This window comes from Miniopterus schreibersii, assembly GCF_964146895.1.
Source record: "Miniopterus schreibersii genome assembly, chromosome: 3".
In the NCBI taxonomy this organism is placed as follows: Eukaryota; Metazoa; Chordata; class Mammalia; order Chiroptera; family Miniopteridae; genus Miniopterus; species Miniopterus schreibersii.
The window spans coordinates 71693518-71709715 of NC_138103.1; the positions used below are offsets into that span (position 1 = coordinate 71693518).

Below are 16198 nucleotides of genomic sequence, written 5' to 3' on the forward strand. Positions count from 1 at the left end.
CTTCAGAACAGCAGCCACCAGTCTCTGATAAGTGCTGAGTCTGTTGTGCTCTTGCCTTCAGTACAGTATAAATTTTCCTGGCATTATCTCCCAGGAATGCACGCATCATTTCCCTGGAAGCAAAGATCTGGGGGCCGTAAGTGCAAACCAAGCAGGGGCACACAGGAGAGCAGGGCAGGGAGCTGCAGGTTCCCTGGCCGTAGATGGAAAAATGTCTGTGCTAACAGTTAGCTTCATCACAAACAATTTAGCAAGACAAATACTGATTGCAAATTCACTGTAATGAACCAGGAAGGCAATTTTGAGTGAAGGAGGCTATGATCGTTTTTGAGTCTTTTTAGACAGTACATAACCGAAATGTTTGAAATGACAATCCCAAACAATAAAGAGCAGGAAAAGGTAGGGAGGAGTTATTTCCCAATATTATATTTTTCAAAAATCACAAAGAGGGTGTTTCCTCTTCTTTGTATTTAATAGCATTAGCCCTGTTTTTTTCACTGGAATCAATCATAAATCCTTAAATAAGCTTTAAGAAGCACCCCACCCTCCGCACTCGCTCTCTTCTACATGATTATTATTCAGGATTTTTTGGGACAAGTAAGCAAAAACATAATCATAAGTACCAACACTGTACCTGATTTAAAGTAATCGGCATGCCTGGCCGGGCGTGGGCTCAATCCCCAGTGGGGGGGTGCAGGAGGCAGCTATCAATGACTCAACATTGATGTCTCTGTCTCTCTCTCTCTCCCTTCCTCTCTCTGAAATCAGTAAAGATATATTTGAAAATAAATAATCTATCATCAGTTACCTTGACCCCAAGCTACTTTAAATTTAAATGTCACTTTTATATTAATTCTAATTAATTTCTTTAGCAACATTTTCAAAATTGAAAGTACCCTTGAAAAGAACTCAACTGAGCTTTGCAAGAGAAAAAAATACTTACAGAAGACAGAAATCTAAACCTCCGGGGGCACCAGCATTGTCAAGTGGACAGGAAGGCGGTCCCCATACTCTAGGTAAGCTCAAAGTGGGGAGTGTTCTCTCTCTCCTCAGGGCTCAACTGGTACCTATTTCCTTCAAATCACAATTGGTCCCCAAATTTGGACTTTTCAATAAAAAGCCAAAACTTGAGGAAAGAATACAGATTTGTCACTAAGTTCCTCTATGAGGTCACGACGCATAAGCAAGTAAACGGTCAGCCAACAAGGTCCTCACCTTCCAAAGGATCCTTGTTGAGCCCCAGCTGGCTGATGATGTACCTGGGGATGTCTGTTTTAATACCCTGCCCTTCCTTTGCATGGCCCTCTGCTGCTTCCAGTAGGTAGTAAAATTCTTCAGGATCAAATTCCTAGCAGAAGACAAACACAAATGGACACTTCTTTGAGCCAAAACTGTTGGTTTTACTATATAAGTCCCATCACAATCAACTGCTGGAGGTACATGGGTGTGGGCTATTGAGGCAGAGAGGCGGGAAGTGGCTTTAAAAAGTATATAATTAGTTCTCCCTTCATATTCAAAGCCTATTCATTTTTCTAAGAAAATAATTTATGTACTTTGTAACCCAAATAATATAACCATTTCCATTTTCCTTATAATGGAACTTTGACGGTACTGTCTTCAGTTAACATATTTACCTTCCTGCAAATAAACAGATCTGAATTCTTAATTTGCCTTTTTAGCAAAGTTTTAAAATATGAGAATCTCATCCAGAAGATTCAGCTTCTCTCTCCGTACAAATAGCCACACACAAAACAAGTAATGTTAGAGCACATTTTGTGGTTTTGCAGGAAACTCCCTTAGTACAGAGCTGTCCAAAAATATTAGAAAGAAAATGCTCAAAATTATCACTTTTTTATCAGTAAACTCTAAAAGTAAGTCACTAACATTCATATAATGTACAGGATAAGAAAATAAAATACAAAATGAGTGCTTCCAATGACCTCTTTCTATTTTTAAAAACTGGTGGCACGTTTTTCCTGTGCATTTTCACTTTGCTTGGTGTTTGCTGCGTCTTGCATGTAGTAGAAGCTTAGGATCACAGCACTCTGGGACGCCATGGATTTAGGGGTTGTCAACAATTATGCTCACACATGTAAAGCACAGTTGCTATTTTCGGTTATACTTCCTAGAGTTTTTTCCCCACAGAATTTTTCCTATTTTGATTAATGTCCCCAAGCAGGCAACTTTGGAATCTCAGGATTTCACCTGACAATTACTTAAAGCGTTTCTGAAGGCCATATTTTAAAGCTTGCTGCAAATGCAGTAAAAGCCAAACCAACGCATACACTCGCCGCCCTTACACAGACCTACCCTGACACACAGGGTGAGCCTGGAGGTGCAGGCACAAGACCACTGGTGGGAGACACATCCCCTAAAACTCAGAAGCTGCGGTTTCATCTGAACTTGAGACAGTTCGGAAGCAGCCACACTCTGGCGTCTCCTCCTGAGCCCACACGTCCGTCTCTGAGCGGCTGTTTCTCTTTCTCGCCTGGTTAGGAGCAACTATTGCCAAAGATTCATTTCCTCTTTTAAGCAAGATCTTCTCTCAGCCTCTGCGGCTGCCCAGGGAAACAAGTTTTAATGCTAAATGGTATTTTCCCCCAAATTAAACCCCTGCAGGAGACACATGCATGTGGTGCCTAACTCATCAGGTTCACTAGGAGAAGAAACAAAGTCTTTCTTCCCCAGCACTTGCCAGGCCCAGTTTCCCTCCTCTCCCGAGGCATCAGTCTTTCCCCCCCATCCTTCCACAGACGCTCAATGCCAGAGGGGACTTCGGATCCCGCGGTTCTAGGCTCCTGGCCACTGAGGGAAAGGCCTATTCCAACACGCCCCTACCTGCCCCTCAAAGCTCCTCCTCTGCCACGTCTCACTACACATGTGTATATATTTAGGGGGCTGTGAACATGTCACCATTATAAAAAAAGCTATGAACGTTAATTAAAATAAGGGGAAACCATAGCAATACAACTATATGTGTGTGTGTATAATTCTGAAAAGCTGTATCGTACATAGAGCTACAAAATATTTTAATGACTGGTACAACTTAAAGTGAGCTTGGGTAGTCTACTAAGCCCTTTTAAAAACTACTTTTATATTCAAAGTTTCATATCTGTTCACAGTGTTGAATGAACTCTCAATGAGAATTACATAATATAAAACAGAAATTTTAAAACAGAAAAATGATCACTGACTGAAAACTACATAACTGATAAAATGAACTAATCTCTCAAAGTCTCATTTCTTCAGATAGGGTGAGGCCCTATTGTATTCTCCCCAATGGGCTACTTCTAACATGCCGCATTATAAAAAACAAATAATAACGGTAACCACAGGTCACTGGATAGCATACCTCTGATCTCCCTCTCTCTGCATCTTGGCAACACCCACCGAGAGAGGCTCAGCCAGTGTGTGAAATCAGACGTAGCAGAGTAATCACACAGAGATAAGGTGAAGCACGTATTTCATGATCACCTGTTAAGTTTGGTCAGAATGTGATGTGACTGTCACTCAATGCAGCACAAGTCCTAGAATTCTTACTTAAAGCCAGAAAACAAAAATCACACACGGATGCCATCATAAACATTTACAACTGTAGTTGCCACTGACTCTTCTCTTCAGCTCTGGTGTTTGAAGCCAGATGGAGCGGGGGCTGTCTGCGGGTCATGGCCTTCCCACAGTTAACCATAAATAACGGGGTCACGTCCAGGGGCAACTCACCAGGCACTCGAGTAAGCGAGCGGGGCGGGCGATAACAATCAGGATCTTTCGGACTAGCTGCTTAATAAAAGCCAGTTCGCCACTTTCTGAACGATCATGGGCCTATGAGAAAGCAATGAAAAGAATGATGATACAGAGTTGCTCCATTAAACAGAAGAGAAAATCAGCAAAGCATGCTAATTAGATAATTGCAAATATTCAAACATTAAGTGATTTAGAAAATAATTTTAAAAGATTGATAAGCGGACATTATCTCTACATAAATGGACACTATTAAACTTCTATGTCTACAAAATGGCTCTATTAGCTAAATTTTAATTGCAAAACTCTGATTTATTCTCTGTGCTAAAAACCAAATGTTAGGGCTCCTGATGTGGAGACATTAAAAGTTTATGACACATTAAGTTCATGGTATGGGTAGAGGGGGCAGCCGCTGAGGAACCTTGACTTTCCAGACGTAACATCTCAAATGCAGAAAATAGCTAACAGTGAAGGACCGCGGCTCTTATCCAGAAGATGGGTATTTAAGACACTCATGAAAGACATTTTACGTGTAAAATATGTCTAGCCTATAAGTTAGTTATTTGATGATATGAAAAAAGTGTGCATTACTTTTTTCAAATGTTAGGTGGACAACGTTTAAACTTGGATACATACATATGATTTTGATTTCACATATGGAATAAATCATACCTAGGCACACAACTCATAAAACTTAACTGACTTGAAATCTTTTAAAATTTTATTTTGCATGTTGCCTATGTGTGAAATCGAAGCACAACAAATGTGGGAGAACAACTGTTTATTAAGAGCCATTTTCATTGTCAATGATATTTTCTTGAAGAAATGAGACAAACCTGTATCAAAGCAGACCTAAAACCAAAGTTTAAAAAGTTTATATGTAAACTGCTGTGCATGCTTACTTTTAGCCTTTTTAAGTTGTGGTTGTTGTTTTTTTTTAAACATATCTTCATTGATTTCAGAGAGAGGAAGGGAGAGGGGGAGAGAGATAGAAACATCAATGATGAGAGTCATTGATCGGCTGCCTCCTGCACGGCCCCTGCTGGGAATCGGGCCCGCAACCCGGGCACGTGCCCTGACCGGGAATCAAACCGTGATCTCCTGGATCCTAGGTCGATGCTCAACCGCTGAGCCGCGCCAGCTGGGCTAGCCTTTTTAAATTTTTATGATTTACTTTCCTCTAAGGATTAAAAAAATCAAGGTGATGCTGGTCAACAGAATATGATTGCACAGACAGGGTAATAAACATTTAAAAGCACTCCCGAAGGTGCTTTATTCTGGTAAGAATCATCCTTCCCTTAAAAAGAGCTGGTTATACTTGAAAAGTGGTTATATTTAGCAGCAATATGACCACTGAATTTAAGCCACCAAGTCAAAGACGACTTTCTAAAATGTAGGTACAAAAACCATATACCAACAAAAGCAAAACAGGTAACATTTAAAAGAAAAAAAAAAACAGGAAAAATGACCATTGGTGAGTAATGTTAGAATAGAATGTATTCAAAGCAAACCAACTAGCAACTACAACTATAGGTCCTGGTAACCAGTCAGAATGCTGGGACATAGATAAGGTGATAGGCATAATATATATGCTGACTTTAAGTTTTCTTTCCAATTTTCACTTTACACTAAAAATATTTGAGAAGATACAATGAATGCCAAGAAATATTGTTATAGGTCTTCTTTGTAGTTTATCCTTAAGATAAAACAAAACATCCCCACCTAACTTCTTGATTGACAATCTGGGCTAGGTACTGAATTTTCTCTTACTATAATAATTACTGCTTTATAAATTCAGATATGTTAAAAAAAAAAAAATCTAAAGCACCTGAGCAAGTTTTGGTGGTCTCTTCAAAGGAAAACAAGAACTCTATATCTTGAAAAAAAATTTTTTAATAGTCAGTTTAGATTATACAAATTCCATTTTAAAAACTGTAATAATAATCGGTTCATTACTTCTTACGTCTAGGAATTATCAGCCACAAATAAGGCCAAAACATGCAAAGGGTTATATATTAAGTCAGATAATATTTTATCTACTAACATTATTGGGGAAGGCGGGGAGGAAGCTTTGTTAAAATAACTCGAAACAAAACGTGGCTGCCAGCAACAAGCTCCAATACTCATTGATACCGTGTTTATATTTCAAGTGTTGGCCACTATAAAGAATACTGAGACCCAGATTTGAGGGTAGGGTATAGCTTCCTATGTATTTTATTTTCTTTCGCTAAACACACCTAGGTGAAAAAAGAATGGAGACATAAAAGCATTCATCAGGAACTGACCCAGATGTCAGCACTTTAAAAGACATCAGTTAAATCGAGCTATCGGCGCCTCGGGGAGACCTTGCCTGGGTATGCAAAAGACTGACAATGGGGAAGCCGCCGGGAGACAGCCGGCGGGCGGCACACAATGTCACAGCTGGGACCTGACAGTGGCGGGGAAGGCCGGGCAAGCTCCCGCAATTCCGCTCTGTCCAAAAGGGGCGCGTTCCCCTGTGACCGTTTAGCTCTGAACTCTGAAAGGACACTGTGAATGCCACTGTGAAGACAGTTCTGATTTTCACAAAAGGACCGAAGGAAATGTTTATCTGTGAAGATAAACAAGAAAACCTTCTTATTCATACCCAACAATGCCCTTTATGCCACAAGCACACATGCTTCTCTGCTCCAAAAAAGACATTTCTCTAAAAATCAACCATTTTTTATTTATTACATGGTCCATTCTGATGATTTTTTGAAACCCTAAGATTTTTTAATTGCCATGAAACAATCTGTTGGGTCTCTTATACAGAAACAAAATTAAGTGGGAGATTTCAGTGTAAGTAGGCTTTTTATATCGATTGCACCCTTTTCAGGGGGATGCCCGTGAAGGAAGAAAACATGGGACCAAGCTGGTAATGATGGCAACCTCCAGGGACAGAACGTGGGATTGGGGAGGAGTATTAGAGTTCCTCTCTTATCTGCCTCTTCTGTTTAAAAATGCTCCATTTAACAAATATCATTTTCACGGTATTCTCATGAAAAGTAATATACGTAGTATTTTCTGTGTTTTCTAGAAGTTGACTTAATTAAAAGAAACCGCAGACTTAGATTACTTGACAACAAATCCGAGCAGATCGAATGTTCTGGCACGTATACACATGCATCTTCCTCCTCCCACCTGCTTCCCTCCCAGTCACCAAGGAGCCAAATAAACACCAGGCGTGCAGCGAGGTGCCAGGGAGTTAAGAGATGATTTGGGGGTGATCCTTGATTTTACTTGCAGGCAGAATGGAGCCACTAAAGGATGTAGTGAGGTGCCAGGGAGTTAAGAGATGATTTGGGGGTGATCCTTGTTTTCACTTGCAGGCAGAATGGAGCCACTAAAGGATGTTAGGTAGAAGCATGAATTCGAGGGGTTAGGAAGGGGGCAGACCGGTGAGCATGAGGGGCTGAGCCTGGTTACAGAACAGGAGGAAGAACTGAACTCACAACAGTTGAGTCTAGTGAGAGGGAGTCAGCCATTTATTCAACACATGTGGACGGAGTCCCCCCGCACGCCACACCTGACCCCGGGCGAATGTACCAGACCGTCTCTCCCACTCGGACCCTGAGTTTCTAGGGTAGCGCCACTCCGAGGGCGGCCTGAGACTGGAGCAGCCCACAGCGCCACGGGCCTGTGATGAGACAAGCACCATCACGAGTAAGCATTTAGCAACCCTCACAGCAATTCTACGCGGCGGGAACACCCAGTGCACCATCGCTTCCCTGTAAATTAATTTTCATTTTAATTTATAGGAGAATTGGTCCATATCAAATTGGAAATTAACAACAACAAAATAAAACAATGTGCTCATCCCCAAAGACAGTCTGAGAAACGCTGCCTTAGTGGCTGCAATAGGCTGAAATGTGAGAAATGGGAACAGAGACTAGAAAACTCAGTCGGGAGGGTGAGGCGGGAAAGGGAAGAGAAACAGTAGCTGCTACCCAGAGAGGGATCTTCTCATCTCGCCACAGCTCAGCTCAGTAGGGGCGGGCCAGATGAATTTCTAGGTAACTAGGATGCTAATATTTTCCTTCGGTTCCATGCAATTACTCACATACTCATGCTTACAGAAAACCCCCCTCGATTGTGTTTACACGGGCATAATTTATTTCCTCTGAGATACAGAAATACAACATCCCTAAATATATAGGCTAAAGAGGTTTTACTTGTAGGCTGTGCTTATCCATTTCTATCAGAATAGCAATATTATGCACTAATTCCATTCCACCATACACACTCCCTTCCTGTCCCGGGTATTATCAGGAGCCAGGTATGCAAGAGTCAGACCTCGACAAGACCTGTGTTTACCTGTCATTTCGGATATTGGGTATTTTGTTAGAAGAAGAACCGACACTAATGAAAATATAAGTTGCCATTTACCAGCCAATACCACATGCAGGTTAATTAATAGGATACAACAGCCTGGAAGAAGCCAGCCATTTTCCATTTAGCTTTTCCAGATATTAGAACCAGATAGCATCATCAAACAATACACATACACTCTGGCAATTTACAACTTTATGGCTACATGGGGAGGGGAAGTATCCCTCCTTCAAAATCCTTCACAATCCACTTATCCTGAGGCCACAGATTGCTGGGTCCCAAGGTTCCTGTAAAGGTTATTACATTAACTTTCTATTACTATAAGTGATGACCAGAAACAATTTATAGCAAGTAGCGATCAGTTTTTTTTCCTTCTTTGCTTCCCTGGAATATGAAATCTATCTCATGGTTAAAACTTGTTAAGCAAATGTTCTCATAAAATTTTTCTTTTTTTTTTTTTTTCAGGGGAAAAGCTAAACAAGTCAGAAAAGTGTATCTTCACGGTCCTTACCTCCTGTAGCAACTTATCTAACTTGTGCTGTAATTCAAGGAAGTATCTCGAGGTGATGAGACCCTGGTGGGATTTATCCAAGCAATCTCGAGCCAGTTCAATGATCTGATGGTGAGTGAAGTTCAGCACGCCGTCTGCGAGGGGCAGGACGTGGTCGGGGGAGTAGCTGGTGATAATGTCCTTCAGCCGGTCCTCCATCTGAGCCGTGGCCTATTTAGAGAAGATGTGTTCACACATGTAATACAAGGAAACATATATTTGGACAACTCAAATCTTCACATTTCTCCTGCATTTTCAGAGACTTCCTCAAGTTATTAAATATAATTCTAGAAATTAAGTTTAAAAGAAGTCTCGCTTCTGAATGATACTACACTGATGTGTACGTGTCATTATTTATTCCTCAAAACCTATGGGATGTATGGCACCAAGGGTGAACCCTGATGTAAAGTATGGACTTTGGGAGATGTGTCTGCGTAGGTTCATCGATTGTAACAAGTGGACCACTCTGGCGGGTGTGTTGGCGGGAGGGATTGTGCATGTGTGGGTTCAGGGAGTATTTGGGAACTCTGTACTTTCTGCTCAATTTTGCTGTGAACCTAAAACTGCTCTGAAAAATAAAGTCTATTTGAAAAAGAAAAGAAGTTGCACCATATGGAAGAAAGATCTGAGGTGCGGGAGGGAAACTGAACATCCCAGGGTGATAATTAATTTTTCCTATGCCCTATCAAACGTAACATGGTCCATGGAACCTTCTTCAGATAACTTACTATCTGTGAGATGTTATGCTTTCATTTCAGATGTTCAGCTCCTTTAAACATACTGACGAAAGCATCAAATGGCTCTGTTTCTGCCTATTCAAAAATCAGGGCTATGGCTAGAGTTCCACAGGGTGGGCCGAGTCTGTTTTCCCGGCTGTCTTCATGTACCAGGAACAAGCATCTTATACGACCTTGATGCTTTTCTCAAAAAGCTGCATGACATGTGCACAAGGCCAAGGGCATTCCCTTGGTAACATCAATTTAAACTCCCTTTCCAGCTTTCATTTCCTTCCCGGTGACCCCCTATCGCCTAGTCAATTCTCCTCTCTTACACTGTTGCCTAATCAGGGGGGTTCCCTCTGCCTCCGGCTCCCCTCCAAAGTCCCAACCAGCAGTAACTAGTATAGTCAGGACTGGTTCCCTGGTGAACGAGTGAGCGTGATAAATAGCTGAAACGGCTTTAGTCAATGACATCAATGTTGGGTTCATTACAAGTAATAAGTACTCTACTCCTGATTTATGGAACCAAAGATTTCCTTTTGTTCTCTTGCTGAGGGCTACAGAGGTGGGGGGCAGGAACACCACGGAGAAACTGCCCTCCCACTCGTGTAGGAACACTCGTGGAAGAGCCGTGGGAATGAGGTGGCGGGGCTATCAGACAGCAGCTCCTTGTGGCCTGGTGCCCTGCAGCCTGGTGGCAACCCTTCTCCCAGGCCTCTCACACTCGGTTCAAATTCCTTTTGCCAGCCCTGGCTGGTGTGGCTCGGTTGGTTGGGCACTATCCCGTGTACCCAGAGGTCGCAGTTCGATTCTGGTCAGGGCACATGCCCGGGTTTCGGGCTCGATCCCCAGTAGGGGGTGTGTAGGAGGCAGCCGATCAATGTTTCACACTCACATAGATGTTCCTCTCTCTCCCCCACCTTCCTCTCTCTCTCAAATTAATAAAAGCATATATTTTTTAAAAATTCCTTTGCCAGTCTATTGGGGAACATAGCATCCATGCCTTCCCTTCTAAAGTAATAAGGTTAGGCATGTCATTGCTAAAGAGATAGGATGTCATAAAAAAGAAAAATTAGGTTAAAAAAATAAAAGGTTTTCATAGCATACCAAGCTTCTAAGAAAGATAAATGGTCTCTGCTTGACAAGACAACTGGGGCCCAGACCATGGGCATGAGGGGCGCAAGGGTCAAGAGCACCCCCCAATGGTGCTACAACAGCAGGCTTCACTTTGGGGCCAGTTCAGCACACAGAAAAGCGTGGCTACCTCTCAGCAGTTTTTAGAAATGTTTAGTGATTTTATCTTCCTAGGAAGGCTGTGCTGTTTATGCAAGTCATTTCTAGGTTGAACCATTACACCCCTTACAACCCCCTTACGGACATTAGACCTACAGTTCCTGTTTGTTCAATGCTGGGCACCTTCAATTCAACTCATTACCTTTGGGAACCTTTCTTTGTAGACATGGTTCATCATAATTATTTCATGGTCACAGCAGGCGGGAGAACGTCCAGGGCTGCAAGCAAAGCAAATTACCCTTTTAAACTTGCCACAGCGTGAAATGAAAATAAGCCTTTTATTTATAAACAATTGGATGCATCAAAACTACTATGCGACCTTCGTAAAAAAAAAAAACACACCCCAAAAAACAACATATTAGGTACTAAACTACAAAATCAGTCATTAGTACACACATCCCTACCCACAAACATACAGACACCCTCAAGAGGATTCAAAAAAAAGCTCGAGGAGAGGAATGCCACAAATTAATTATAGCTACACTATAGCTACACTACATAACTAGTGCGGAAAGCAGACTTAAGTTGCGCTATATCCTGCATGTAGCATGCGCCTGTGCACTAGCCCTGGAAACCAGTTAATAAACTGCAGTATAAAAGCAAGTAGGGTGGCCACGAAAACATCGAGCACAGGTGGAAGTGTGTAATTTCACACTTGCATTGTACACCTGCGCTCTGCCACGGCCCACTGCAGAGGCTCAGGAGCCTCCATGGCCCAGGTGTCACCACTGAAATCCATTTTCTACCTAGCAAATATTTATTTGGGATGCTAAGGTAGGCGTTGTGTACAATATGAAACAGAGGCACACAACTGTGGCGTGTTTTTCTTTATTTCAGTAGTAGGTTTGTTTCCTTCTTAATGGTATAAAGTTGTGCAACTTCAGTGTGAGTATTAATATTCCTGGGAGGAGATAGCTTGCATTAGATACCCTAGAAACTCCTTTCATAAAACCTAAAGGGCACCTGCGTAGTAAAATACAATGCCCTTAAGTGAATGCGAAAAATTGGGCTTTTATTCCATATCTCAAAATAATCTAACAGCCCACAACTACCAAGTGTGATTATATTTATTATCAGTTTATGATACAAAATAAGAAAGGTACAGAGGGAAAAACCCTTCTCAGTAAAGTTTAATATTCAACTGCACTCCTGACAATATATTTATAATAAAACCTTATGCTACACCGTCAAGACCTCGTACTGTGGCAGGCCTGGGGATGGCCGACCCTGTCCCCCTGCAGAGAAGGACCTGCTGGCCCAGTTGCTGGGATCGCAGAAGCCTTCAGCTGTCGGTCCCTTCAGAGATGGCCCCAGCTGCAGTCACCCCACCCAAGGCGGCGGAGATGAAAGCACGGGCCACTGGACCGGAGGCGCAGCCCTGATGGGTCACGTCACCCCAGAGCTCCCTGTGGGGTGGGCCACCTGGCTGTGAGCTGCCCCCCCCCGCCCAATGCGGCTGCTCCCCAAACCCCGCACGCGGCGGGCCTGAGCTCTCCCTCAGGGACATCCTGATCTCTGACTTAGAGTCCGCTTCCTGAAGAATCAAACTGCGACACAGGGGACTTCTTCAAACAAGGTCAAAGTAAAACCAGCTCTACTCGAAGCGAATGAACTACATGCGGCATCCACAAAATTCAAGGGACACGGACTGCTAACAGTTTGTTCGAAATCCTGGAAAAAGTAAGACTTAGGATGGGAAAAAATAATGAGAGCTCTGGGAGGACTTTTATAATGTGGAATATAAATTCCATATGTGAACCTAAGCATGTTGTCTTCCCTTCTGGCCAAACTTCTCCCTCTTAAAGTGTTAACTCCTCTTGCACCCTAATTAGATCGTCTTGAAATTTCCAATGGCTACAAGGTTTTATAGGTGGCCCCCATTTAGTCCACTGTGATTACTGCAACTACAAAAATTGGCAAATTCTAAGCATTTAAAAGAAAAATAGTAAGATATCTTTCAATGGTAATTAACAATATCCTGTGGGATGGGAAAATCACTCTATAATTATAGTCGTTCACAAATCAATGAACACAGACATGAATTACAGGCCAAGTCTCCCCTTGAAATGGCTGACAGGAGATAATCCAATCAAATAACATTTTCGACGCGGTCTACACACCTCAGACTGCGGGAACGGGGGCGCATAGGCGTGTTCCTGCATCTGGTCTCTGTGGCGATGCTTTCGGTAGTACAAAAATGTTTTGATAAGAAGTGTAATTCATCTGGCGTTGGTTGGTATGGTAACTGATGCAGCTTCTCCTGGGAGGAACAGGACGACTAGAACAAACCAAAGCGAAGTTACATGAGTACCTTAAAAAAACTTGGGGGAGATAAATGGTGACAGAAAGAGACATGACTCGGAGTGATGAACACACAACACAATATACAGATGATGTATTACAGACTTGTACCCCTTAAGCTTATATAATTTTATTAACCAATGTAACCCCAACAAATTCAATTTTTAAAAAATTCTTCAAATGTATATGAGATCGAAGCACTAAGACTTGATATCCCACCATTTATATTGTTTCCTCTCCATGTTATAATTACAGTAACTACTGCCTGCGTGATAATGCCTTAATACTTTCGCTGGGAGGGCAAAATGGTTTCTACTCTTCATCTCATTTGTCTACAGGACTATTTCCCCAAAGACAGTTTCCTCTCTGGAGAAAAGCCAGGCTGTGAAAATGGATGGGGCCCAGTCAAAGTCAAAGCAAGAAACTAACAACTGGAGTGAGAATTTGGGGGCATTAAGTGACAGATTAGCTCTCAACTGAGCACAGTACACTTATTTCTACTGCTGCTCATAAAAGCTCTGTGACTTTTAAGAAAGTAACAAAATGAATTGCACGATGTGTGATCATAAATAAGGCAATGAGATCTCTCTTTACAAAGCATGCTGCCCTTTGATGCAACAGCCATCGATATGTGCGTGGGTGAAAAAAGGAACGAAAAAAGATACTTTTCTCAATAATGCCATTGTTCTAAAAACTGGGATCCCCCCCCCCTTTTTTCTTTGGCTAAGACTATCATTTTTTAACAGCTTTAGTGGTGGTGAGTTCTTAATCCCTTAAGTTTAGATTTACTTTTTGAAAATGTCCATTCAATACTTGGAGCAAGGTAAGGTAGAAAAGGTAAATGGCTAAATCAATCTGAGAAATTAAACTATAAAGCAAAGACTGTTGTTTTTGTTTCTATTGGGTGGTGAACTCTGGAAGCAATTCTAACACTAGAGTGAGAAATTTTTGAATAGAAACATGGTTAGAATAAACATATTTGGAAAGATATCACTCATTTAAAAATTCAGTTATAATAAGCTTTTTTCATTAAAAAAGTCATTAGGTTAAGAGCACACTTCATAAACACTGAAACCGCAACGCAGTAACACTAGAAATTAATGACTAGAGCTCGAAAAAATCCTGATACCTTGACATTACAAACCATTGTACCAAGTACATACAGAGACAAAGACAGGTTTTTATAAAGTAATGAGATTATTTTATAAACCATAAAAATAAGAACACTACTAGACAGACTTATGAGATAAATCAAAACTCCATTCAGAAAGTACAAGCACAGCCTTTAAATCCTTCACTACAAAAAAATAAATAAAACACATAAACTAAGTCAACTCAAGAAATCGGCAAAAGAATAATTATTGACGCAAGCAGGAGAGAAGCAGCTGTGGTAAAAGCAAAACTTAAGGAAATTAACAAGCAGAAAGAACAGAATTAAGAATCTGTACATATGTCTCAAAGGTAAGTCCATGTCTACAATTCAGTATCTAAAACTTCAAAACCCCGAAACCCAGAAGTTCCTTTATAAGTTTACACTAATCTCTTTTGATGGCAAAGCATCAACCAAACGGATGGCACCTCACTTAAAATATGTATTTAATCCACTTAGTGTGAATGTTGATTCAGGCTGCTGCAGAAATTTAATATATTTGATTATGAGCTGCTGGCCCAGTTGCTGCTGGGCTGGTGTGTACAGTACAGGGATCATGTTAACTTTCTAAACTGTGAAAACTAATTCCAAACATACCGGGCTCAAGGTTCACATTAGTATTACAGACCTGCACTTGCATGAGGAGGACACCAGGAGACTCCAAGAGGGTGGTTCCCTCTGTGGAGGGAGGAAGGAGAAAGGGAGGGCTCGGGGGAGAGGGGCTTTAGTGGTATATTTAACATTTTATTTATTAAACAAAATAAAAATGTATTGTAAAAAATAGTTGCAGCAAATGTAACAAAATGTTAACACGCGTTAACGCTATGGCATAATGTGGTTATGCCATACACAGCCACAGAACTGAACTCCACAGGAATGTGCCCGTGTTCACTGTGCACAGGCACATTGGCGCAAGGGTGTAAGGATCGCAGCCCTCACGGTGCTAAAGAGGCGAGGAGGCAAGGAGCTTCTCTGGGGAGACAGCCTCCTTCGTCTCAGCACAAGCAAGGTGCAGATGGGAGCAGGGGGACACCAGGATGGGTCCACAGCACTGGGAGCCACCGTAGGCTCCCAAATGTCTTGGGGATTTTCAAAAGGTACCAAAGAGGCCCAAACAGTGAGTTGATATGGATCAACAGAGAAATGCAAGGCTGAGTCTCAGCAGCTGTCAGGGACCCAAAGGAGACCCTGCAGAGCCAGTGGAGAGCCTCCAGGACAGCAGAGGGTGCAGGCACCCAAGACTCAGACCCTATTGAAAAGATACCTCCACTGGTCACAGCGTCCTCGGAACAGCACCTCTACAAGAGTTCCAAGAATGAGCTTAGGGGTTTCTCAGGAAACTGAGTGTCACTACTGTATATTTCTAGCATGTTCTCTAAGCGTGGTGCCAGTGAGTCTCACCACCCAACTGGTTTGCATATGACCTTTTACTATATCATAAGTCAAACCCACTTTCAGAGAGTGAAGATTTACACAAAAACTCTGCTGCCAGTTCTCAAGGCAACAAGAAGAGTTCCCCCTAAATGTTCTGAGTAATGACCTCATTCAAATAAGCAGTTAGTCCCTTAAGATAACCACTTTGCAAAGGACAGTATCCAAATGCATGCGTAATTTTCTACTTGCTATTTATTTAAAGTAATGCCATTTTAGAGTCACATCTCATACTTACAGGTTTATTCTTATTTCCATTATTTCCCTCAGCAGAAAATAATTTATCTGGTAAGAAATGTAAGGGAGATGTCCTCCTACTGCTGCGATTCCATATTACTTACTTGAAAATTGAAAATTATGAAGGTTATCTGAATGTTATCCTGAAAAGTCCTACAAATTAATTTTAACAGCAAAATTTCAAGTTAAAATAAGCTGCAACACTAAATATTCTCTGGAAGGACTGATTAACTTCATATGATCAAATCTTTCCAATTTAGGAATATAGCATTTTTAACACTTGCCAATTTCACAGTGTCCATAATATCCAAAGGATAAAGACCTGATGTTTACACTTCAGCATAAGAGGTTCTGGAATTCACTAACAACACAATTGTCTGTAAAACTCAAGCTATATCTTTGAAGTGTTTATAATTTTGTGTATGT

The 16198-nt window shown here is 41.6% G+C and overlaps 1 protein-coding gene across 4 annotated transcripts in view; it reads right to left on the reverse strand.

Annotated features, from left to right (window-relative positions):
• MAST4 (microtubule associated serine/threonine kinase family member 4) overlaps positions 1-16198 on the reverse strand; it is a 291926-nt gene that overhangs the window by 47081 nt on the left and 228647 nt on the right. For all 4 annotated transcript variants that reach the window (XM_081132099.1, XM_081132096.1, XM_081132098.1 and 1 more), the window contains 5 exons: positions 12774-12931; positions 10796-10871; positions 8603-8812; positions 3721-3822; positions 1216-1348 (listed from right to left, as the gene is read on the reverse strand). In XM_081132099.1, the coding sequence (XP_080988225.1) occupies positions 1216-1348; positions 3721-3822; positions 8603-8812; positions 10796-10871; positions 12774-12931 (679 nt within the window). The remainder of the gene's footprint in view (positions 1-1215; positions 1349-3720; positions 3823-8602; positions 8813-10795; positions 10872-12773; positions 12932-16198) is intronic.